Genomic DNA, 27,007 nt, shown 5'->3' on the forward strand with positions numbered 1-27,007 from the left:
GAGAGATGGAGGGATGGAGGGGGTGAGGATAGCAGCCAGGATTCCCTGTGGGCTGGATATAAACCAGAGACCACAGACTCCCACTGCATCTCACTCAGCTAAATCCGTCAATGACACATCTGAAAAATCACCTCTGTGTTTCATCAACTCAACTACTCACATTATCAACTCCTCTCTTCACTCTGGAACATTTCCCTCATAATTTAAGCAGGCTAGGGTAAGCCCACTGCTCAAGAAACCATCTCTAAATCCAGTGCTTCTTGAAAACTACAGACCAGTATCCCTTCTTCCATTCATTGCAAAGACACTTGAGCTAGCTGTGTTCAACCAGCTTTCTATGTTCCTTGTACAGAACAACCTCCTGGACAGCAACCAATCTGGCTTCAAATCTGGTCCTGCAGGTTTGCCTTATACAACATTAGAAAGATTAGACCCAGGGCCAGCTCTAGGTTATTTGGTGCCCAAGGCGAGAGAGTACCCCCAACCCCCCCCCCCCCCCAGGGAAACAGAAACTCCACAGTTATTCCATAGTTATTCATTTTTTATTTTAAATGTTCACACAACTACTCTTTAAAAGCAACAACCTGAAGGATACAGAAGCATTACGATCTCACCTCAAGGAAAAGCAGTTATAGTGTTTTCATTTTATTACGTGTTTTCATTTACCCCATCATTTAAAGCGCTAAAACCAGCTGTCAGATGTTTTCGTGCCACTCCCGGTTGCTGAGCAGCTGAGTTTGACAGCTGCCTGTCAGAGTGACTCAGTAGTTTTTTAGGATTGTAAATCTAGCAAAAGAAATGGACAAATACAAGCAGTGCACAGTAAAAGTGTACAGCGTGTGCGCAGCTTTCATAATACGATAGATACATTTAATTAACCTTTTTTTTTTTATTCTGCAATTTTGCGCCCCGTCCAGCAGATGGCGTCCCAGGCGGTCGCCTGTGTCGCCTGTCGGCAAAGCCGGCCCTGATTAGACCCTTCCTGTCAGAGCAAGCAACCCAACTTCTTGTCCAAGCTCTTGTTCTCTCCAGACTGGACTATTGTAATGCTCTCCTGGCGGGCCTTCCTGCATGTACTTTCAAGCCTCTGCAATTGATCCAGAATGCGGCAGCAAGGGTTGTCTTCAATGAGCTAAAAAAAGCTCACGTTACTCCTCTCCTCATCAGGTTACACTGGCTACCAGTAGCCGCTCGCATCAAATTCAAGGTACTGATGCTAGCCTACAAGACGACCACTGGCACTGCACCAACTTACCTAAACTCACTGGTTAAATCTTATGTGCCCTCCAGAAGTTTGCGCTCTGCAAGAGAACGACGCCTTGTGGTGCCATCCCAAAGAAGTTCAAAATCACTCTCACGGACCTTTTCCTGGACTGTGCCCAGCTGGTGGAATGACCTCCCAATCTCAATTCGTACAGCTGAGTCTTTACTCATCTTCAAGAAACATCTAAAGACTCATCTTTTTCGACAGCACTTAACCAACTAACACTAAAACTTTTCCTTTTCTTGTCTTTTAATTTATTTAAAAAAAAAAAAAAAAAAAAACCTGGCTATGCGTTCTATACTAGACTAACTGAGACTTGTCATGGCACTTGTATACTGTTGTTGTTCTCTTGTTGACCTGACTGCTTCTATTGTTCTCATTTGTAAGTCGCTTTGGATAAAAGCGTCTGCTAAATGATTAAATGTTAAATGTTAAAATGTGGATAGATAGATAGATATCTGGCTAGTTGTATGTGTAATACATTTGAATGCATCATTTGTATTATTTTAAAAACATTTTTTCTTTCAAAATGTGCAATCAGTTCTAATGCATTCTGTTTATCTTAACGAAGAAACTAATTTGTCACAAAGATTGATGCGGCAGATGTCATGTGGTGTTGTTCTTATTAACGTTGGTACCTGCAGTAGTGTGTTTCACAAGTGCAAGCGATGATCATTGAGCTTCCTTAATTACATTTTGTCAAAGATAGACTGCAAATGATTTTACTCTTGCTACAAAGTCCCTAGATTTGAGAAATGTGCTGTGACCTTTCAACTCTTGTAGGATAGACAAGAATCCGGATTGGGTGTGTGTGGAATATGAACTTTAGAAATCACACAAAACAGAAAGAAATGGTTAAATGTCAATTTGGATCAAATAATTGTGTTAAATACATGTTAAACACATTAATTATGGCAGGTATAATGTAGTGTTTTAATGTACACGTGAACCTTTAAATATACTCTAATACTGTTTGCCTTGATTGAAGTGAACAGAAGTTATGCAGTGATCAGAAATTAGATCTTCCTCTCAGGTAAATAATACTGAATCTACCAGTTTATCATCTCCCTTTGTCCCTCAGGATAAGTGAATCTCTCTTCTTCTGCCCCTGATAGAGCAGGGAATAAAACTGCTACCCTGAGAGACCATGTGTAAATGTGTGCTTTCGTGACACAAGCAAAAATAAATGAATGCTCTGGCTCAAGTGCACAAAGCAGCCTAACACTGCTCATTTTTGTCCATTTACGACCCCTAAATGAACAAGTAAAATGAGCCTGAATCAATCAGAGAGGATTCAGAAGAGACGTAAATCACTCCTACAGCCGGAGAGCAAGTTCCTGCCCAGCAACACACAGTTCTTCTGTCTGCATCTCAGGAGAGGAATTAGCACCTTCCCTTTCAGTCCAACTGCTGCTTATAATTCAGCTGGATATTAAAGAAATACATCAACACAGCAATTATGCAGTCATGATGAAGACAGCTCTCAGCCTGGGGGAAGATACAGCTGCCCCTCCAACACAGAGACTACTTCCCTCTTTAGTGTTTTATTCTGGATAATCACATAAAGAGCGAGCGCTCGGCTGGGATAAGAAATAGGATGCCAGTTTAGGCTGCCTGCGTCTTTTAGCGGGGGACTGTACCGCTTCATTTTTACCTTCTGATCAAGTGTAGTCTTTTTAAGAGACTTCGCACATCCCCTGTTCTCAGTGTTTAAATGAAAACGCTAGGATTGCTAAGAGGCCAGACATAAAGGGCTAGCGTTAGCCAGTGCTCAGTGACAGCTTACAGTACATGATGATGCGTTTTTAAGTTCTTCTTTTGAAATAATTGTATTAATCATACTGATAATAAATAAATCATGCTAAATTGGGTAAAAAAATTTTTTTTTTTTTTTACTAAAGTCATGCTAAAAATGTATGTTAATCATTGTATTCAATATATCTATATTTATACATATACTGCCATAAATTTAAATTTTTTAATTTTTTTAAATTTAAAAAAAGAAATACTTTTATTCAGCAGGATGTTTTAAATTGAACAAAAAAAGTGATAGTAAAGTGAATATGCTGTTCTTTTGAACTTTTTATTTCTCAAAGAATTCTGAAAAAAGTTTCACGGGTTCCAAAAAAAAAAAAAACATTGTTAATAAATAAGCATTGATAAAAAAGTCTGAATTATTTCTGAAGGATTAAATGACACTGAAGACTGGAGTAATGGCTGATGAAAATGGAATTCACATGAATAAATTAAACTTGTTTTATATTTTAATATTTTACAATATTACTGTTCATTACAGCCTTCATGAGCAAAACATATTTAATTTAATGACAAATAAATGACAAATATTTTTAGTTTTAATCAACAGTAACTGGTGTTGTTTTTTTTTTCTCTCTTGTATTAGCTACTGATTGGGAACATTGGAAATATTTCTTAGAAATGTATTTTTTCCCCTTTTTAAACATGCAGCACTTGGGTAAGGTTGCTTAACATAATGTGAAAAAATATTTTAAAAAACATTTTCATTAAAAATGTGGTTTTAATATTTAAAAATACTTTTTTTAAATCTGAAATTTAAATTTTTAATTCAGCCATGGATTCTTTTTTTTTTCTTCATCTTCTTCTTTTTTGTTGCTGCTGAGCTGAGAATTGCTGGAGTGAATAAGAGATGACATGTAAACGGTCAGGACTTTGAACATGACACACTCAATCACATCACACGCTGTACCGGTGCTCCCATGTACCCGCCTGGTGCTCTGCTCCTCCAATGAATGCCTGTGAGGAACCGGGACATGAGTGTGTGTGTATGTGTGTGTGTGTGAGAGAGAGAGAACAGAGTAAAAACTGTTCCTCTGCATAAAGCATCACATTCAATCTTGTTATTGCCATAGAGCTGTAAAACATTTACCTTGTCTGGGGAAATACAGTGTTCTGATCCTCACTGTTGCAAAGTGTTACATGGCATTTGCACAAATGTAAGTTAAAAGTCGTCGATGTCATAAGAAAAACTTGTTCGGCTTGATCCACAGTGATGGCATTTGTCTTCACAATGCTTTTTCTTTTCTCTCTCTCAGTTCCGGCCATGATAACATCGTATCCCAACAACTCACTGGCAACGAAAGGAGAGAAGATAGAGATGAGCTGCAAGGCTCATGGTGAGAAGCCCATCATGGTTAGATGGGAGAAGGAGGTAGAGAAGGAGAAGCAGTCACACATGATCAATCCAGACATGTGGCGACACACAGTAACGGTCAAGAACGTCGGCGACGAGGTGGTCTCCACCCTGCAGGTCAGATTCTTCTTTTGATTTGTGCATTTCATTTTTTGTGCTTGGCGTCTGATACTTTGATGCACATATTTTAAAATGAAACGATCTTTCAAACTTAGTTCAAAAATTTCATAGTGTTGGTTTAAATTCTGAAAGTTTAATTAACGGTGAACAGGTCTTTCAAGGTACACATGCAGTACTTATTATTACATATTACTATTATTATATATTATAAAAGTAAAAATATATATACAGAGTAATATAGTTCCATAGTTATTTACGTATTTAATTTATTATAAATTGTTTATATCTAATAAATAAATAAATAAAAATGACAAAATATGAACATGCTGTTCAGAAATTTGCAGTTGGTGGGTTTCTTTGTTTTGTTTTATTTTTGTTGTTTTGTTTTTGCTTTTGCAAAACCAAGGCTGTAATCATTTGATCAAAAATACAGTAAAAGCAGTAACATTACGAAATATTATTACAATTTAAAAGAACTCTTTTAAAATATTTTAAACTGAAATGTGTTACATTATTAATTATTAATGTTAAAGGTGAATTTCCAGCATCATTATTCCAGTCTTCAGTGTCACATGATCCTTCAGAAAAAATCATTTCATCATGCTGATTTGGTTCTCAAAAACCTTTTTTACAAAAATGTTTTTACAAAAATCTTTTTATTTTAAATTTTGAAAACAGTCGCATCAAATATATGTGGAAACCGTGATACATTTTCTTTTACAATTCTTTGATAAATAGAAAGTTTAAAAGAACAGCATTTGTTTGAAATTGAAATCATTTTTAACATATATGATATATATATATTTTATATTGAATTTATATTTGACTCCCAAACTAAATTCATATTATAAGCATAGCAGGTCCTTCAGGTATCTGCACTTTTTTATAAAGTTTAATGTGAATGGTTTGTGATGATCAGGGTCATTTAGTGTATGATGTTTTTTTTCTAGTAGCTCATTCACACACCATATTCCTGATTTCAGATCTATCCAACAATGAGAGAGGATTCTGGGTTCTTCTCCTGTCATGCCATCAACTCCTATGGTGAAGACAGAGGCATCCTTCAGTTAACAGTTCAAGGTAAGCAGCCGGAAAATCGCCTGGGCTTGGCTGGAGATTCGGGGGATTTATTAGACATTTCAAATGACTCTTGAGGGAAATCTCCTGATTTAAATGCCATTGTTAAAGTGTGGGGAGGGTTTCAATGCCTCTGAGAACCTGAGCAGGGTATCGTTGAATTCTCAGAGCCACCAGAGCCTCCTAAAGTGGAGATTCGTGAGGTGAAAGAGAGGACCATCGCCCTCCGCTGGACCATGGGATTCGATGGGAACAGTCCCATCACCGGCTACGATATTGAGTGCAAAAATAAAACAGGTACATGATCCAAACCAATACAAGCAACAGTAGCCATTTTGGCATGAATAGATCATCTTAGACCTTGTAATAGACCTATAAATGAAGCTGATCAGCTGTCACATGAGATCCAGATATGTTATCAAGCATCTCCTCAACCATAAACAGAAACTTGGGAACGAGCTCGCAGGACCAGAGACGTGTCTCCCACCCTTTACCAGGCCACCATCATAGAGCTTCACCCATCGTCCACCTACAACATCCGTATGTTCGCCAAGAACCACATTGGCGACAGTGAACCCAGCAATGAGCTCACAGTAACCACAGATGAAGCAGGTACTATATAGTAGTCATATTCATGTTCCTGGTTCATGTTACTCTTTCTGTTAATCTTGTTCTGAAATTCATTATACTGGACCATCCTTTAGGAGTGTTTGAGTTGCTTTTCTATTTATAAGAACAAAGGACCATGTATATTTGTGTATATATATATATTTACATTTACATTTATTCATTTAGCAGACGCTTTTATCCAAAGCGACTTACAAATGAGGACAGTGGAAGCAATCAAAAACAACAAAAAGAGCAATGATATATAAGTGCTATAACAAGTCTCAGTAAGGTAAACACAGTACACGTAGCATGGGCTTTTAAGTAATATAATAAATAAAAACAAAACAGATAGAATAAAAACAGAATAGAGCAAGCTAGTGTTAGAGGTCTTTACACACACACACACACATATATATATATACATGTATATGTGTGTGTGTGTGTGTGTGTGTGTGTGTGTGTGTGTGTGTGTGTGTGTGTGTGTGTGTGTGTGTGTGTGTGTAAATGAAAAGAAAATAGAATACAAAAAGATTAGAAAGGTAGTTTGATTTTTTTTAAGAATAGAATTAGAATAGTGAGTGCTAAAGATAGAGGGTCTAATAAAGATGGAAGAGATGGGTTTTAAGCTGATATATACTGTATATATATATATAATGTTTCACTTCCTGTTCCATTAGTTGACACACAGAAGGAATAATGTTGCAATACTGCCGACTGGAGGTCAAGGGTGACATTACAGGAGCATGATTGAGATGCTGAAAACTACTGAGGCCACTGTCTATGAGAAACATGATGCAGATATCAGACCTGGCTTAAACAGAGAATATCTTTGACCACTCTAGATCCTGAAGGACCACCCCAAGACGTCACACTGGAAGCCATCACCTCCCAAAGCATAAAAGTTACATGGAAGGTATGGCTGAGCAGGGTATTGTGACTGTATGAAGTTTTGTGTTATATAAACAAACGCATACCGTTTAAAGGTCGACTCATTCTATATTATAACTATTGTTTATTATAAATATATATATTATGAACATGAAAAGTAATCATATGTAAATATTTATTATATATTTATGTGTGACCCTGGAGCACAAAACCAGTCTTAAGTGTCAAATTAGACATCATCTGAAAGCTGAATAAATAAGCATTCCATTGATGTATGGTTTGTTAGAATCAGACAATAGTTGGCATATATTTGAATATTTGAAAATCTGGAATCTGAGGGTGCAAAAAAATCTAAATACTTTGAAGTTGTCCAAATGAATTCTTAGCAATGCATATTACTAATCAAAAATTAAGTTTTGATATATTTATGGTAGGAAATTTACAAAATATCTTCATAGAACATGATCTTTACTTAATATCCTAATGATTTTTTGGCATAAAAGAAAAATCTATAATTTTGACCCATATAATATATTTTTTGGCTATTGCTACAAATATACCCTAAATTGGTTAATTCTTAATTAGGTTAAAAAAAATGGCAGCAATGCCAAAGAAGAACCACGTTTGGTTCAACAAAAAAAAAGGGCCATTCATTGATCAGTTCTTAAAATAAAATTTTTTGTTTCCTTAGTGTGAAGCGTATTTTTTTCCCCCCTAAAAAATATTTGTGCATTGGACAGCTTCCATGGATGGTAAAAGTTCTTCATGGAACCATCAGTTTTGAAGAATTGTATTTATAAGAGTGCATGCCAACTGAGGTCTTGCTTCTAAAAACTATCATTTCATCACCTGCAGGCACCGCTGAAACATCTCCAGAATGGCGTGATCAGGGGGTATCAGGTGTGTCATCGAGAACACTCCATCAACGGCAGTCACCAGTTTGTTTGCATCAGTATGGAGGCCACGGGAGAGACCGAGTCCCTGAGCCTCAACAACCTGAAGAAGTTCACCGAGTATGAGGTGGTGGTGCAGGCCAGTAACAGTGCTGGTCCAGGACCAGCTTCCAGTGAGGTCAGGGCCACAACAATGGAGGACGGTAAGCCACTGTAATCATTCACATAATGCAGCAAATTTTAGCCCCTCAGTGTGAAGTCTTTAGAGCTTTATTTATTTTAAAATCTAATCATCAAAAATACCATGATATGCACCAAGCAGATTTGTAATATTTGCTGCCGTCTAGTGGCTACTTGAAAAGTTGACAGCACTGCTTAAGAACCTAATTCAAGTTAATTCATCCATTTCAGTTTCTTTCACACCTACTGTACATGTTCCGAGCCTGTGAGTATTTAGGCTATTTATGAGATGATTTTCTGTATTTCTCTTGTGCTCTCAGTACCCAGCAGAGCTCCAGAGAAGGTTGTGGCCACCGCTGCTTCCCCTGAAAGCATCTCTTTGTCCTGGCAGACTCTGTCCAGGGAAGCTCTCAATGGTGTTTTACAGGGTTTCCGCATCATCTACTGGGCCAATCTACCAGACGGAGGTACAGCTCAGAGACCAACGCAGTTTTGTGCCTGAAGTAGCATTACTTTCATTTTGTAGATTTATTTATTTATTTATATATTATAGTTATATAAATATATCTTTATTTATATATGATATTCATAGAAATAAATAAATGATATATAAATAAACTCTTTCTATATATATATATATATATATAATATATATATATATATATATATATATATATGTGTGTGTGTGTGTGTGTGTGTGTGTGTGTGTGTGTGTGTGTGTGTGTGTGTTTGTGTGTGTCTGTGTGTGTGTGTGTGAGAGAGAGAGAGAGAGAGAAATAATTTATTTGTAATTATATAGATAGAGAGAGAGAGAAAGATTTTAGTTAAAAAAAAATTATATTTACTAATAATAAATAATAGTAAAATTATATATAGTGTGTGTCACGATCTCTAGCTGGAGTGCCCGTGAGCTTCATCAGACTATAAATGTTTCTGTTCCAAAGGAGGCGTCATGGCAACAGTCTTAAGGATCCAAATGCAGGCTTTATTTGTAAATGCTGTCAGACAGGCAGGGTCCAGTACAAGCAAGTAATAATATCCCAGGCAAAGATAAAGAGGAATCCGTAAACAGGCAAAGGTCAAACACCAGCAAACAGGTACAATCCAGTGCGAGAAAAAAAAGAGTAATCAATAAAAAGTCCAAGGTCAAAAAACACAAAGGGAAGGCAAAGCAAGGAAACACAGATACTAAGAACCGGGTACAGGCTAAACAATAATCAGCCAAGTGTGTGTGGATGTGTGCAACCTTTATAGTGTGAGACTGATGAAGTGATGAGACACAGGTGATTGCAATTGATGAGCCCTGGCAAAGGATTATGGGAAATGGAGTCCAGGGTGAAGTGGCAAGAGTCTGGAATGGAGTTCCCTCTATTGAAGCTCATGGGCACTCCAGCTAGAGATCGTGACAGTATGTGTGTATATACATACAATATATAACATTTGATTAATAATAAAAAATAAGAGAGAGAAAGTAATAATAAATACTAATATGTTTATATATTATATTGTTAAATATGATTATTACATTTAAAAATCTCTTTCTCTTAAAGAGATAAATTGTTTTAAATTATATAGATCATAAATTAATAGTAATAAATTGTCATTTATATATATACACACGACATGTGTGCTCCTGTTTTTGTGACATACCAGGACACAACTCTGTATAATGACATGGATATGACACAGGTATTACAAGGAGAGGGTGACTAATTAGGACATAACCCATGTCCCCATTTTTCAAAATGCTTATAAATCATACAGAATGAGTTTTTTTGAGAAAGCAAAAATGCACAAAGTTTCCTGTGAGGGTTAGGGTTAGGTGTAGGGCAATAGAATATACAGTTTGTACAGTATAAAAAACATTATGCCTATGGGATGTCCCCACTTTTCACAAAAACAAACGAGTGTGTTTGTGTGATTTTTGTTATTATACATATTTTGTTTCCATTGACCACTAGGGGGCAGAATATACCTTTTCAACTGGGAATTACATAGGCATTATGTATATTAGTATTGAGTTTATTTGGCCTTCTAAAGGAAGAATTCCCAGTTGAAAGGATATATTATATAGTGTATACTATATAGTGTGACAATATTGCATCCCAAACTATAGAACTTTATACACTTTTTTTTCATTTTAAAGTATGCTTTTTAGGATAATGCTATCCACAACCGGGTCTCTGATATCAATACATGCAGCTATTCAAGAGCTCTCTAATACCAATATGCATTTTAATGTCCAATACTGGCATACTACATACTGAAAAATACAAACTACACTATCACCAATGCATTACATGCATTTTGCAATTCAGCAATAGTCTATTTTCATAAGTGTTGTGCCAGCATGCATACTTGAATAGGGCTTTTTCTGAGCGTCCTCTCATGACTGATTTAGTCTTTGAGGTTAGTTAATCGATCACTCAGCGCCGCATCACACAAACCAGAGAGCAACATAACACATTCTGCACACCTGTTTAATTGGCTGCTTTATGGCTCTCGATCATCTTGTGCTCAGTAGAACAAACTCACAGCACACATTATGTCGATCCGGCTCTTTCCAGGAGCTATTTGCTTATAAATTGCCTTATTATGAAGCAGCAGAATTCAGCCCTGGCAAATCGGGGATAAAATTCAGCACTGAGCAGTAAAAGACAGCGGCTCTTTTCCATCCAACAGCAGCAGCTAGAATGCTAAAGGAATGATAGATAGCAGGAAGAAATGGAGACACCGTCATTCTGACTATTATTTTATATGTCAGGCTTTACAGGGTTAAATTTGCAGTTATATTTGTAAATTTACATTATATATTGTATAAAATCAGTATTCACTACATTTTAGAAATCTCAGTAATATTGCGTTTACGTTAGCACAGTCAGTTACTGTTTGAGTTGATAGCTTAAGCAAGATTTTAAAATCTTGTTGTTTTTGCCACTAAAGAACTAGGGGAAATCAGAAACGTCACTACCCAGAAGGCCCAGCTGGAGCTGGAGGGTCTGGAGAAATACACCAACTACAGTATCCAAGTTCTGGCCTTCACCAGAGCAGGAGACGGAGTACGCAGCGACCAGATCTACATCCGCACCAAAGAGGATGGTATGACCCATGGATATCCATTCTTTGACCAACTAAATTCACAGAAAAAGATTTTCTGCTGTCAAATTCTTTCCTTCTTTTTGCCAGTCTGTCAGCCAAAAAAGTTGGTAAAGATCTCTCCAAACATCCTGAATCTTTTCCCTGCAGTGCCAGGTCCGCCCGGCGGGGTGAAGGCAGCTGCTGCCTCCAGCTCTGTGGTGTATGTTTCTTGGCTCCCTCCGCTGAAGCTGAATGGCATCATTAGGAAATACACAGTCTTCTGTTCCAGCTCGTATCCCACGGTAGGCCTAAGACTCAGCCAACTGCTCTCGTACTAACAGGAGAGATATCAGGTTGGCTATTAAGACAGTGTTAAACAGCGTGTGGAAGTGCAAAGCATTTTAGCACAGGGCTAGTACTGTGCCACCGAGATAAAGGTGGTGTTTAAATAGCTTCTTCTCTCCCAGTTTAAAATGAGAGAACCATCTGACGCAAGTTTTCATCTGATGGAACTGATAGAAGACACAAGGTCTAACCAGCAGTCTCTTATTTTGGGTCTCGTTTAGGTGGTCAGTGAGTTTGAAGTGGCCCCAGATGAATTCCTGAACCGGGTGCACAATCTCAGTCGCAACAGGAAGTACAGTATCTGGGTGATGGCGGTGACTGCGGCCGGACGGGGGAACAGCAGTGATGTCATCACGGTGGAACCTCTGGCCAAAGGTGAGTTGATTCGTTCTTCAGAAGCAAAGCAGTTTATCTGTGGTTTTAGGGGGATATTTTTAAGTTGAATACATTCTGTAAATCAACCATTCTGGAGTTATTAGTTTTGAAATGTTGTGGGCCTTCCCATGAGGAGCATGACAATAAGCCATGAGCAGTCTAAGATACAAAATATGCCAAAGTGTAAAAATATTCTGAAACATACAGTCGGCCAAAAAGATATTTAGTACACTTAAATACATTTTTAAAGATTCTTTAATGAATGAAAACTCTAAAGGAACATCATTTAGTTGAAGGAGGAATCTTTTGCTAAGTTATAAAAGTCTTTACTGTCACTTGATCAATTTAATGCATCCTTATTAAATAGAAATATTAATTTATTTTGAATAATAGCATAAATATGTTATATGCAATAATTGTGTTTAGCAACTAAATTCTGCAGCAAAATTGTATATTCAGCTTTCCTAAATCAATAAAACAATAAATTGTTGTGTTTTTTTTTAATGTTTTAAACAGCTCCTGCCAAAATCCTCACCTTCAGTGGTACTGTTACAACGCCATGGATGAGGGATGTTGTTTTACCCTGCAGGGCGGTCGGAGACCCGCCTCCTGCCATTAAATGGCTGAAAGAGAGGTAAATAAATCTGTTTCATGGGACTAGAATAACTCGAATGTATAGAACATACACTCTCAAAAACATATTTAAAGTGCGTGAGTATGAGCACGTGATTTAAGACAAACATGACCACAGCTCCGTATTATAGTAAAAAAAAAACACACCGCATTGCAGATCTAGCCCCTTCATTAAGAGCAAACACAAGCATCTGAATACCTATGAGTAGAATCAGTCACTGGGGAATGCTGGGAAATGTCAAACTCTGCCCTCTTCATTGAGGATTCACACTGTTTCTCGCCAGCGGGAGCCCAGCCCCTGCGGTCATCGATGGAAGACGCAGTATCCATGGAAATGGCAGCTTCGTCATTAAGACCGTGAAAGCAGAGGATTCTGGGTATTACACGTGTGTCGCCAGCAATAACTGGGGAACGGATGAAATAATTCTGAACCTCCAGGTTCAAGGTGAGGTGTGAGAGTCGGGCAGGATGGTCCTGTATGTATCAGTTTCATTTCGTTTGTGTTATTATACAGTGTTTCTCACTGTATAAATATCATCTTCAGTCCCCCCTGACCAGCCTCGTCTCACTGTGACCAAGACAACCACCACATCCATTACTGTGTCCTGGATACCAGGAGACAACGGCGGGAGCTCCATTAGAGGTGAGCTGCTTCCACCTTCAGCTGTTTTCTTACTGGAAAAAATACTAAAACAAAAAAATAATAATAATCCGTCTTTCAAATGATCATGATTTAAGCAAAACCCTTTTTATTTTTGGCATATTCTATTCAAATATATTTTGTATTTTGATGCCTGAATGGCAAAAAAAAACAATTAAATATGTTTTAAAGAGAAACCCAGTACAAACAGGTTCAAATCTAATTCAGATCAGATATTTTCCCCTAAATTAAAATTGAATTGAATTAGTGTGTTATTACAGTTGCATTATTACAGGCATAAAGCTTTGAGTGTGGCTCATCCAATCAGAATTCAGCATCTGAACTATCTGTTTCATCATAGTAGTTTTAGCACTGATGGTAGATTTATTTGTTTATTTGTATTTGTGAGACCTTTGGTTTAGTATCCATTAAGTTCAGAATAAGAAGAGAAATAATCATATTAGATTACATGTACATTTGATTTGTAAACATGTACACTGGATTGTCAAAAAAAAACAACAAGTTATGTGTGTATTTAATATACAAATAATCAGCTTTGCATCACAGGAATAAAAAAATGTATTGCATTAATATATTACTGTTTTACTGTAATTTCAACTAAATAAATGCAGCCTTGCTGAGCATAAGAGACTTCTTTCAAAACATTAAAACATCTTATCAGCCCCCAAACGTTTGAATGGTAATGTAAATATAAACCAATTTTACATAACCAATGTAGGTGAGACAAACTGTAAAATCCCTCATATCATGATGTTATAATTCAAAACTTAAAATGCGTTTCATTGCATTAGTTAATGAAATAAACAGTAAAGTGACAACTGTGTTTGAAAACATAAAATATAGCAAGGTCTACACTTCATCCACCCTTGTCACACTAACAGCAAGTCTGTGGATGTGAAAGAAAACTCATTACTATAGCAACTGATGTGGATGAGCTGGATATAAAGAGCATTGAACAAATGGATTCGATTGCATTGCTTGAAAAATGAGAGTCGGTCCTAAAAAATCCTTCAGATTTATTTTTATAAATGCCTTCTTCATGCAGGATATATTCTGCAGTACTCAGAGGACAACAGTGAGAAGTGGGGAAGTATTTCTATAAGTCCCAGCGAGCGTTCCTACCGTCTGGAGAACCTCAACTGTGGCACTTGGTACAAGTTCACGCTAACGGCCCAAAATGCTGTTGGTCCAGGCCGAATCAGTGAGATAATCGAAGCAAAGACACATGGGAAAGGTGTGCATTTTGTTTCGTATATCCTATTTCTCAAATAATGGTGTTGAAAATAGTGATCGTTCTCCTTCCCCCATCACAGAGCCACAGTTCTCCAAAGAGCAGGAGCTCTTTCATAGCATTAACGGAACAAGCATCAAACTCAACCTGATTGGCTGGAATGATGGCGGTTGTCCAATCACCTCCTTCACTCTGGAATACCGTCCTCTGGACAGCCCCGTGTGGACCAAAGTGAAGCGCACCTCTCTTACAAAGAGCTTCAACGTGCCGGACCTGCAGGAAGCCACCTGGTACGAACTGCAGATGAAGGTGCACAACAGCGCAGGGTTGGCTGAGAAACGTGTCAAGTTTGCTACGTTGACCTACGACGGCAGTAAGCGAAGTTTGATAGAACACCTTTAAAGTAATTGTCAAATTAAATGTTTGCGCTTTTTAAATATTAAATGTGTTTGCGAAAAGGTACCATTCCCCCGCTGGTGAAGACTGCGGTGAGGGACCCGGTGAAGAAAACCGGCAGTGAGGGGATGAAGATGATGGTGACCATCTCTTGCATTTTGGTGGGAATGGTGCTGCTCTTCGTCCTGCTGATGGTGCTGAGGAGGAGGAGGAGAGAGCAGAGGCTGAAGCGGCTCAGGGGTCAGTCGTTTTTCACAGCTCTTAGATATTAGAGCGTTTTCAAAGAGAAGGTGTAGATTCGTAGGCGTAAATACAGATAGCATATGTTGCTGTTTGAGATTTTACTCATATCAGTCTTATTCTTCATGACTCGATAGTACTTCCATTTCCTGTTTATGTTAATAAAGCTTATTGGGGTTTTTTATTCCACAGATGCAAAGAGTTTGGCTGAAATGCTTATGAGGTAAACACTTTGATTTGTTTTTTTTTTACAGCAAAAGCACCCCAAAATAGAAATGTCCTTCTATTTAACAGAAAATAAGATATTTTGAATAGTCTCTGAGCTGCTCTTTCCGTTTAGTGACAGCATAATGATCCTGAAATGACTAAAAGCATCATACAGTAAGAGAAGTCATAAGTCAGAATCATTAACAGATTCATTTTAATGGATGTTTACAAAGCGTATCATGCACAAATGAATCAAACTTTATCAGCATTTTATGTTTATCAAGTCATTCATGACTCGTATGCCATCCATCAAGTGTTCCATCAGCCTTTTTTTTAAAAAGTCATCAAGTTCATATGATTTATAAATTGTATAAGCCTTACAGTATAATGTAAGATTTATTTTAAAAAAGCTTTTTTTAAAAATGCTTTTTTAAAAAAAGCATTTTTATTAAAAATCCCTAAGTAGTTCATAATGACGTACTTTATTCCAGGTATTAACAATATAAGTGAATAAATACATTCTAATAGACAGTTTTAAAGAATATTATGCACAAATGAATCAAATCATCAAGTGATTCATATGCTTCACTATATTGCAGATCTACTGAGACATATAATAGAATCAGTGTTTGAACAGATTCACTATAACAGACAGTTCTAAAGAACATTATAGAGAAATGAATCTATAATAATTAGATTTGTGTGATGAATAAAGCGCAAAAGGCTGGTGCTCTTCAGAAAATTTTAAGGATTTAGGATGCTTTGATGATGACTCTCTTGTCCTTTGAGTTTGACAGTCCTATATTCTTACATCACATAGAAACTGCAGCTGGGAAGTTCTTCTAAATTCTTATTTTGTGTTCCACGGAGAAAAGAAACCACATATATACGTGAAAACAAAGGTTCTTTAAAAAACAAACCAAAAACAAAAACACCTTTTTTATAAACTGAAGAACCTTCTTTCACCTCAAAGAACCATTTGTGAAACAGAAAGGTTATTCAGATGTTAAAGGTTCTTTATGGAACCATTTAGACAAAAGCTTCTTTGATGGCTCACATGTCATGTTGACCTTGTACAAGCCGAGATGTTTTTCACATCTTGTTTGTGTTCTCCTCCAGTAAGAACACAAGGCCTTCAGATACCATTAACAAACAACAGCAGACCCTCCGCATGCACATCGACATTCCCCGAGCGCAGCTGCTCATCGAAGAGAGAGACACCATGGAAACCGTGGGTGAGTCATCTTTGCTGAACCATATTCAAACCTAAACATATATCTGAAAAAGAATGATACTATTAGGGTTTCTAATAGTTCCATCTCTCCCTTCCCTGTTAGACGACAGATCAACAGTGCTACTGACCGATAACGATTTCGGAGAAACTGCCAAACAGAAGTCGGCCACCGTCACGCACTCTGTCCACTATCAGTCTCTGTCGCAGGCCACCGGCCCGCTGGTGGACGTCTCTGATGTCCGACCTGGGACGAGCAAGAGCAGTCTGTCGAGTAAGAAAGAAACTTCTTAACACACAAGCAACAGAGTGAATATGTGATCATGCTATTTAACCGAGCATTTCATAACCATCCCCAGATCCCACTGCTCGCCGTACAGCTAAAGCTGGCCCTGCGACCCGTAACCGTTATGCCAGTCAGTGGACGCTGAATCGCCCTCACCCTCCTGTCTCCGTCCACACACTCAGCACGGACTGGAGGCTTGGGACGCCCAGAGTGGCCGGCTCAGTGGACAAAGAAAGCGACAGCTATAGTGTCAGTCCATCACAGGACACAGGTCAGTCTGTACATCTTGAGCTTTTATTAGGTTCTCTTTTGTTGGCTTGAAGTGTTATTAAAGCTGGGTACTTCAATGACTTCAACTTTTTTATAATATATCTGGTTACACTTTATTTCGATAGCCCATTTTAGACATTCTACTGACTATAAGTAACTTTGTAACTACAGTACGTCAACTACTTAACAACTAAATCTCAGAAATTTGCAACTGTCTACTAACTCTTAGAGTAGACTGTTATGGTAGGTTTATGGTTAGTGTTAGGGGTAGGTTTAGGCTTAGTATAAGTTGACAACAAGTTGACAAAGAAAGTGTTAGAAGATATTAAGCAGACAGTCTACTAATACTCTACTAACTGCTAGTTGACATGTAGTTGCAAAGTTACTTACTGCTAGTAGAATGTCTAAAGTGGACTATCAAAATAAAGTGTTACCATATATCTTAGTATGTTTGTGTTTGTAAAAATTATGAACACAATGAAGAGTGGTATAAAAAAGTATTTATGCACGAATATAAAACTGCAAAGAAATAAACAGTATTTTTTTACATACTTGAACTGCGATAAAACATTTGAAGCATATAATAAAGCATATAAAGCATAAAATATAATTTGACATTTTATTCAAATTTTTAATTATTTTAGTTTTTATTATTATTGTTATAATTTTATTACAGTACTGTTAAAATATCTGGTGTCAGTGATATTTATTTTTTTATTTTTTTTAAGAAATTAATACTTGTATTTAGCAAGAACTGATTAAATTGATCAAAAATTACAGCAAATATTTTTATACTACTTTTATACTACTAGTACAAAATATTTGTATTAATTATATATATATATATATATATATATATATATATATATATATATATATATATATATATATATATATAAAAATCAAAGTATCATGAAAAAAGTATTATGTTTTTCACAAAAAAAAGGATCATGTGCTGTGGTAATTTCTGCTCTTCCGTCATAGGAATAAATTACATTTTAAAATAAATTTCAATAGAAAACAAATTATTTTAAATTTCAACAATATTTGCACAATATTACTTTTATATTTGTAATCAAATAAATGTAGCCTTGGTGAGTAGTTGAAAAAAAAACCTAACTTTTGAACATGAATGTATCTTTTTTTTCTCCTGAATGACCAAATCATGTTAAATTATAATAACATTCACAATGTTAGTTTTGTATCAGCGACAAAATAATATCAAATATCGTGTCAAAGCTAATACATGCTAGAAATGCCTATTGTTAATGATGAGTTCTGACCCGCTGTGTTCAGACCGCGCTCGCAGCAGCATGGTCTCCACTGAGAGCGCTTCTTCTACATACGAGGAGCTGGCCAGAGCCTATGAACATGCCAAGATGGAAGAACAGCTACGACACGCCAAGTTCACCATCACAGAGTGCTTCATCTCAGACACATCCTCCGAGCAGATGACCGCCGGCACCAACGATTACACGGACAGTCTGACCTCCAGTACACCGTCAGAATCAGGCATCTGCAGGTTCACTGCCTCACCACCCAAACCCCAGGACGTCTGCAGGGTGATAAACATGGCCGTACCCAAGGCACACAGACCAGGTGAGACTACTGGTGGGAGGTAACTCAATTTCAGCCAATTGGAGCTGTTCTTAATAACCTTGTGTTAATAAAAAAAAGCCTGAGAAGCTAGCAATGCACTCTAAAGGTGATGTCACATTCATCATTTTTCATTGGGTTTTTGTGTGCAGAAACCAGTCATTCCAAAATTCTCAATGTGCAAATTGAGTGCAAATGTTTTTCCAATGCTGATTTCACAACAGTTTCAAGTTGTCTGACGTTTAACCAACAGAAAGCAGCTTTATTTGAATGTGACTTTTTTTGTGAGCTGTGCTCAATACTTCTCTAAATTATAGACAATGGATTTTTCTTCTGCACAAAATTTTACTAATCTGACCACACGTTAAGCCTAAATTATTATGATGCCTTCTAAGATTTAACCAAAATCAGAAATGCATGGATCCTTTTTGAATGAGGCAGTTCCACGATGGATTTTTTTTTTTGTACAATTGTTAGATTAGAAAAATTCTAACATCAAACTCCGAAGTCATTTGTGAATAGAGCTTATTACAGTGCTCCACAAAAAGAGAGTGTTCATCTTGTAAATTGGCCCAATCATGCTGAAAATAATTCCCCAACCCTAGCTAGTCCCCTAGTCTGGTTTGGTTGGTCCAGTGGTCTGGATTTGGGGCACTTTTTAGCTGCTCTGGCTGGGAGACCAGCTAAACCAGGTAAACAGAAGCTTGGCTAGACTCTCAAAACAGGTTAAACCATTTAAGACCAGCTAAGCAGCTTGTTAAAGTGTTTTTTTTTTGCTGTAGATAGCTTAAAAATTAGGTGCTTAAGATGCTAAAACCATTGAAACAGCATTTTGATATGCCTCTTTCCATAATATATAGAATGATTAAATCAGCATGTCTGAAAAACAGTATGTTAAAATTCATAGTATTCAAAAACGGTAGGCCGGAAAGTAGAACCTGCTACTTCAGCCAAGAGTGTGCATTCGATGGACACTTTACTATCCCATGAAGCCACTGGAGTTGTGATTTGCAGTGAAATAACGCAACTGACACTGGTAGGTCACATGAACATGACAACGTGGTGGAATCAAAGTTGAATTGCCATGCTAACTAAATAATTTCTCTTTATCCTGCAGGAGGGGAGCTCGTACACCTGCCTCCATACCTGCGGATGGACTTCCTTTTGAACCGGGGTGTGTCGGGATCCTCTCGGGAAGCAGCGATGGGCCAGGCCTGTTTGGAGCCGCAGAAGACCCGCTCGATGAAGCGTCCTGCCTTGCTGGAGCCAACACCCATGGAGGTGCCGACCAGCAGGGACGTGCAGCAGTGGCAGCCGGGCACGGCCTCAACGCTTCCACAGAGAGAGGCCGGAACGGACTTGGCGCAGGCTGCCAAAATGAGCACCTCCCAGGAATCGCTGCTGGACTCCAGAGGACACTTAAAACAGAGCAACAATCCCTACACAAAGTCCTACACACTGGTATAACAAAGATCGGACAAAAATAAAACATCGAGCAAAAAGCGAACTCTTCATGCGCGGTTGTATATATGTTTCCACTTCTACTCCTAACAGTTTCTTTATTTTATGCTTTTTTAAACAGTGAATTCACTTCTTAAAGAGAACTCCACACACCCAGAGATTGCCAAAATGATTTTATTATTATTAATGATGATGATTTACTAATTTACTTATTTTAGCAGTTAGTGTGCACAAACTAATGAATGGGAACCCATTTTCATAGTTTTTTTTTAACTAAAATTTTGTGTAGTTAGTTTGAGATAATGCGTGAGAGTGATTTCCATTGGTCCAAAGTTGTCAGCGTTCTGTTTTGAAGAAATCCTGGGAGTGCATGAGGATGAACCAATTTAAGACGAAGATGACAGTATGAATACCGACCACTGGAGGGTCCAGCCCTGAATTTTTTGATGACGAAAATATTCAAATGTGAAGATTTCATATTCTTCTGAGTATAAATATATATATAAAAAAATATATATCAAATAGGAAATCACTTTTATTTGTGGGTATTACAGGGAAAGTTTTTGATTTGGTTAATAAAGTCCTTTAGTCTTGTTTGCACATATCTTGTTTAACCTAGAAAAGCAAGTCTTGATTGATAATTATTTGTGTTCCATTCTCTAATGGTGCAATATGAAAATCCATGAACCACGTTTGCTTTCTACTGTACTGTATATCTCGCCCATGATGTGAGCTTCTGAGAGCCGGAGCGAAGGAAATGACAGATTCGGGTGTAAATCAGCTGCGGTGAAAGCAATGGTTGATTTAGCATGCTGCACGGGGGAGACTGGACCATCACTGCACTGACAGTGTGGCTTTTTCACCTCCTATGTGTAGTGCACTAGAAAGGTGTCTTCATGGCATGCTCTCTCGTCTTCATTAGATTTATTTTTGCTGCATTGCAGACATGCTGCACTACAGGGAAACTGAGACAATCTAAAGAGATCCCCTAAAAGAATAACAATTATGATTAAATCATAAAGAACCACAAGCAGTTCTATATGATTATCAGCCGATGGTAGCGATATGTTACTGTTACTCTGCACCAAACTGTCTTGCAGGGAGAGTTATGATGAAGAACTGTGAGATGATATTTCGCTATATTTGATTAGATAAATCTATTGTCCTCACTATACTCATTTACAAATGTTTTTTGTTGTTTTTCACAAATAATTTTTTTAAATATTTTTTCCTTTTTTCAACCGAGTGCTCACAGTTGTGACACTCCAGAAAAGATTTTCCATGATAATCCTGTCGACTAATAAAAGGTTGATCCCCAAACGAATCTGGCAGTTTGGTTAACGCTTTTCATTTTGCCGTGGGATATAAAGGGATCTGAGTGTATGTGATGAACGGTGAAAATGAACAGCTTAATATCCATACCGAGATGAGATTCACTTCAGAGAGATGAACTTGAAGAAATAATTCACCCCATATATGTCGTTAAAAACCTTCAGCATTTCTTCTTTTGTGTTCGACAGAACAAAGAGAGTCATACAGGGTTTGGAACGACATGAGGCTGAATAAATGATTTTCATTTTGGGTGAACTATTGGTTTAATCACAGCAAAGACAGAATCACTGTTCACTGGATCATCTGAATGAATAATAGAGCTATTTCATTTTGGAAATCATACTCAAATGAAAGACAGCGAGCTCAGCAGGAACACAATAAAAGTAGAACCACACATCCTCCTGAGAGGAAGCAGAACTTTCCTTTTCTTGTTGGTGTGCTGATTTTCCTCAGCTATGGTGGCCCAAGGGGGACAACAGAACATTAGCAATGCAAACAAAAGTTAGAAATAGTCCAGGATTTCAGGAGTAACAACTGCAGTTATGAATCAGTCACAATTTTATGATGATTGACACAGCAACTGACTAAACATCAAAATAAATGTAATATAAAATAGTTTACCTAAAAATTTACATTTGCTAAAAATGAGCTCACCCCCCCTTTTTTCTTCATCGGAAGAGGTTTGGAGAAATTTTGCATTTACATCACTTGCTCCACTGCACTGAATGGGTGCCGTCAGAATGAGAGTCCAAAGAGCTGATAAAAACATCACAACATGCCACATGACACGGCCCATCAATTAACATCTTGTGAAGTGAAGATAAAAATATAAATATAAAGAACAAATCCATCTTTAAGACATTATAACTTGAAACTACTTGAATACCAGCCCAGCCTCACGAAAAAATGTATAAATAGTACGCCAAATAAAAACAGAAATTTGTGGTATTGATACGCATTTGGCGTGCATATAACACAGTTTTCGCATGCATATGATACGCAATTTGTTGGCGTGCAAAATGATACGCAGTTTTCGCGTACATGATACGCATCTATCCCAGAACCCTAATCCTACCCATTGTAAATCATATGCAATAGTACATTTTCTGAAATCTCTGCGATTTGCGTACGCCAAATCACTTTCATGAGATTGGGTTGTAAATGCCCACAATACATAATCCTGAAAAAGTCAAACTTTTGAAACTTAAAAAAAAAAATCTGTTTTCCTTTCTGACTGGTGCTTATGTGCAAATTTCTCTTCTGATTCATTGAAGATTACTTTTCACTGGACAGAGCAATATTATGTTGATACTGACCACTGAAATTTTGGTATTGTGTATTTTGGTATTTTTAATTTGTTATAGCTACAAAGCCAGCAACACATGCCATAATAATATGTTTTAAATGCTGTTGCCTAATTATTTGTAAATGTGTGTGTGTGTGTGTGTGTGTGTGTGTGTGTGTGTGTGTGTGTGTGTGTGTGTGTGTGTGTGTGTGTGTGTGTGTGTGTGTGTGTGTGTGTGTGTGTGTGTGTGTGTGTGTGTGTGTGTGTGTGTGTGTGTGTGTGTGTGTGTGTGTGTGTGATTTTATTCTGGCACCAGTCTTTGGTTAATGTTACTTGAGGAAACTTGTATTATACTTCAACATAAATTATGCCACACTGGAGGTTCCAGAGGGAACCCACTGCTCGAAGATGCAAATTTTCTTCCATAATTTACGAACTACTCCACCTAAAGTTGGTTTGTGGAAAAACAATTAATTGCATTGTTTTCATCTTTTGTTTACTATTCTAATTTTGTTCGGCCCCTTTAGACCACCTCACCCGGCAGACTGTCGTTTGGGAAGCGAATTCCCGCGCGGGCTTCAAAGAGCGCGAGCTACTCTCTCAAATTGCTGTATTGATTCAGAGACTTTCAGTGAAGAGCCGGTGACAGCCACTCTTTCCGGAGCACTTGGAAAGAAATTGGTTTTATAGTGCCATCTCAGCCTGGTGGGTAATAGTGGAATATGGTAGTCATTATGACAACTATATTCTCCATCTATGTTTGAAGTGCGCCACAAATTAAGCGTCGCTGGCATATATTTATAGACGGTCTCGCTCAGCTGTTATTAACCACCCTCATAAATAAAGCAGCAGTGTGCTAAATTCTGATCTCCCTAAGAAAGACACAGCTGTCAGCAACACAACACTGATGGCGTCTGAATCAAAAGATGAACCTGGCTGAGTTCCTCTCATTCTGTTTGGTTAATCTTCATTGCTCCGCTTGAGAATAATTTGGCTGTGATCTCAATAAAATACGGGCAATGTGAAGTATACTACAGTCTTATTAAAAAGTGTGGTAATGTGAAACAAAATATGTTTTGTTAAAATATTCTAAACATTGGTTTGATCTTCCTGTAGTCTATTCTTTCTGAGGCGTCAATGTTAAAAGCTAAGATGGTCTAGTCATAAATCATAAGTGTTTCCAACTGTGCCCTCATGGCACAAAAATACAATTAAAATTGAAATTTGAAGAATACTTTATATTAAACATTATTTCTTCAGTGTTGATCCATTTTCAGCTAATTCAATTTTCGGAATTGCGACTGAAGGACACAATTATTGATGCATTCTTTAAAACATTCTAAAAATAATAAAATAAATTAAATTAAAAAAAAAATCTGTTTAAGAAGTAAGCATTATAAGCATTACCATAGCATTTGGGAAATATATGGTTTTCTCTCTCTCTCTCTCTCTCTCTCTCTCTCTCTCTCTCTCTTTATATATATATATATATATATATATATATATATATATATATATATATATATATATATATATATATATATATATATATATATATATCTATATATACCTATATCTATACACATATATATATACACATATATATATATATATATATATATATATATATATATATATATATAACTTGGCACTAACTTGATGAATACAATAGTATACAGTATACAGTGCACTGCATACTTTTTATTATTATTATTACACTGTCACATAAGAATTGATATTTTGCATTTTTATTAATTTTGAGAACAATTTTTTTTTTCTTTCTTTTAGAAACCTGATGAACTAAAATGTCAAAAACATTATAAACCTCAAGTTGAGCACATTGAATTATGGCATATTGCCTAATATTTCTATACTGTGCATTTTCACCAAGGTTGTAATATTTGCATACTGTATATGGAATTTAAAACAAGGCTAATATTTACTTCCAGTTTAACCTCACTGAAAATGGAGGGTCAAGTCAAGCATTTTGTCTTATGGGATATTTAGGGATATTCAGATATTGTAAAAGTAATATGGAGGTAAGAACATCACTTTTGTATCTGGACTTGGAAAACGTGATCCAGTTTTGCGCACACAGGCTGTTTGACTATTCATATTATTTTCAGTGTGTATTTCAGTTTGTTTGTGAGCAATACAGATTAATACATTTCATCTCAATGTTTTTCCTGTGTGAGCAATAGCTTTTGGATCAACATAAATCCCTCTGTTTTCTTTCCTTTACTGCGTACCTCAGAGTGTAACCCCCTCCCAGCTGAAACCTAATGAACCTGTCAGACCTCAGCATGTGCTTCTGAACAGAAAGACTACCGTAATTAGACCCATGAGGGGGATTTTCTCTGAATCTCTATGAAACCTCCTATACATGACTCACAGAGCTCCGCGTTTGCTGCACATAGCTACTGGAATCACACCACAAAACAGATACAGCACAGTTTTATAAGATTAGAATAGCCAGCAAGCTGTTAATGAAATGGGCTTGTCTTCTCATTCTCTCTCTCTCTCTATTTTAAATGAGTGTTAATTAATTAAAGTAATTATTTGGATCACTTTCACAGATCAATAAACTAAGACTTGGATCCAGACTGAATTCATCACAGTGGCTGTGTCCGAAACAGAACCAGCGGCCTCACTGCCAAATCGTTGCCTTAACAGATAGCATTTTAAATGAAGGTGCCGCCTGAGGAAACTAGTTTTATATTGGCTTCTACTCTAATGCACCAGTGAATTTTAAGGAGATAACCAAGTGACTGGACACATGTTGAAAAAAGATAAAGATAGAAATTCATTTCTGTATATTTCAATGTTTTAGGTATGGGATTTGTAAAGGATTTAGTAATTTACTGAATTCCCCAATTATTAATTCAAAATATTAATTCATAATTATATTAAAAAGTTTAAATGGCTAAATACATATTTGTTATACTTAATTTTCTTTTCTGGCCATTTTATTTAGCCATAAACTTTTTAATTAATCGTTGTGGGTGAAAGTATGGTGTATTATTATAAAAGTATGGTGTATTATTATAAAAACAAATGTTGAAAGAATTATACCCATTGTTTGACATGGTTATACTGTCTGAAAGTGACGTGACATTCAGCCAAGTATGGTGACCCATACTCAGAATTTGTGCTCTGCATTTAACCCATCCGAAATGCACACACACAGAGCCAATGAACACACACACTGTGAGCACACACCCGGAGCAGTGGGCAGCCATTTATGCTGCGGCGCCCGGGGAGCAGTTGGGGGTTCGATGCCTTGCTCAAGGGCACCTAAGTCGTGGTATTGAAGGTGGAGAGAGAACTGTACATGCACTCCCCCCACCCACAATTCCTGCCGGCCCGGGACTCGAACTCACAACCTTTCGATTGGGAGTCCGACTCTCTAACCATTAGGCCACGACTTCCAATCGGACTTCCAATCGGACTTCCTGTCGAGCACGCTTTGCAGCCGCTGCTGTGATGCTGTACTTATACGCTTCAAGTGTGAATACTCGCGAGAGTCTGCTGCTGCAGTGACGATGTAGTTGCGCGGACGCGCTGCTTTCGCGCCGCTCACGCTTGCGGTGTGAAAGAGGGGTTACCCGCTGGAGGGACGAGCGGGAAGGCCTGAAACGGACGTCGAGGTTTTGTTGTTGCTCGACACGTGAGTAGCAATGAACCATGATATGCTGTTGTTGTAATATTGGTTATAGTATAAGGAAAGTTTTGTGTTTGTTTGATATCCATTTCAAACATTAGTCTATCCACTACTTATTGGGTCCAAGTGTTTTGATTTAAAAAAATGTGACATGCTTGCAATATCGTATTTGTTTATTTTGTACTTTTAACACTTTGCGCTTTTAAATAAATGTATAAATCTTCCCTATGAATAACAATTTAATTGGTGCATTGTACACAAATTATGTGTTAGCTTATCTAAATAAATTAACTTAAACTTGAAGTTTAAAGACTTCTCACAATTTCAGAGGATGTGAGTTTCTGAACATGCTCCAAAAGCTGTTTTAGAGTATGTTAAATACACTTTGAGTATGATTAAACTTTAAAAATTAAAATTACACACGATTAAAACAACAGATATGATTGTTGACTAAAGACATAGATACAATAGATATGATTGTTTTCTAATTTTATTTCCAAGCCATTCGAATTTCTGACA

The 27,007-nt window shown here is 37.1% G+C and overlaps 1 protein-coding gene and 1 long non-coding RNA gene across 2 annotated transcripts in view; one reads left to right on the forward strand and one right to left on the reverse strand.

Annotated features, from left to right (window-relative positions):
- The window catches only part of LOC132127184 (cell adhesion molecule DSCAM-like), a 76,963-nt gene extending 55,429 nt beyond the window's left edge, over positions 1–21,534 (forward strand). Inside the window, exons 12-33 of the mRNA XM_059538877.1 lie at positions 4,336–4,550; positions 5,537–5,633; positions 5,799–5,927; positions 6,075–6,242; positions 7,082–7,152; positions 7,983–8,223; positions 8,521–8,667; positions 11,144–11,299; positions 11,447–11,580; positions 11,845–11,998; positions 12,515–12,632; positions 12,916–13,076; positions 13,176–13,274; positions 14,338–14,526; positions 14,606–14,896; positions 14,983–15,159; positions 15,352–15,382; positions 16,486–16,601; positions 16,704–16,871; positions 16,957–17,154; positions 18,450–18,752; positions 19,867–21,534. Coding sequence (XP_059394860.1) covers positions 4,336–4,550; positions 5,537–5,633; positions 5,799–5,927; positions 6,075–6,242; positions 7,082–7,152; positions 7,983–8,223; positions 8,521–8,667; positions 11,144–11,299; positions 11,447–11,580; positions 11,845–11,998; positions 12,515–12,632; positions 12,916–13,076; positions 13,176–13,274; positions 14,338–14,526; positions 14,606–14,896; positions 14,983–15,159; positions 15,352–15,382; positions 16,486–16,601; positions 16,704–16,871; positions 16,957–17,154; positions 18,450–18,752; positions 19,867–20,216 — 3,713 coding nt within the window. The 3' untranslated portion in view covers positions 20,217–21,534. The remainder of the gene's footprint in view (positions 1–4,335; positions 4,551–5,536; positions 5,634–5,798; positions 5,928–6,074; positions 6,243–7,081; positions 7,153–7,982; positions 8,224–8,520; positions 8,668–11,143; positions 11,300–11,446; positions 11,581–11,844; positions 11,999–12,514; positions 12,633–12,915; positions 13,077–13,175; positions 13,275–14,337; positions 14,527–14,605; positions 14,897–14,982; positions 15,160–15,351; positions 15,383–16,485; positions 16,602–16,703; positions 16,872–16,956; positions 17,155–18,449; positions 18,753–19,866) is intronic.
- LOC132127185 (uncharacterized) lies at positions 16,505–26,504 on the reverse strand. The gene is made up of 3 exons (XR_009427493.1): positions 26,433–26,504; positions 16,729–16,864; positions 16,505–16,644 (listed from the first exon to the last, which is right to left on the reverse strand). It is a non-coding gene; the product is annotated as an uncharacterized LOC132127185 (long non-coding RNA).
- Between the last annotated feature and the right edge of the window lie 503 nt (positions 26,505–27,007).

This window comes from Carassius carassius, chromosome 45 (genome assembly GCF_963082965.1).
Source record: "Carassius carassius chromosome 45, fCarCar2.1, whole genome shotgun sequence".
NCBI classification, from domain to species: domain Eukaryota; kingdom Metazoa; phylum Chordata; class Actinopteri; order Cypriniformes; family Cyprinidae; genus Carassius; species Carassius carassius.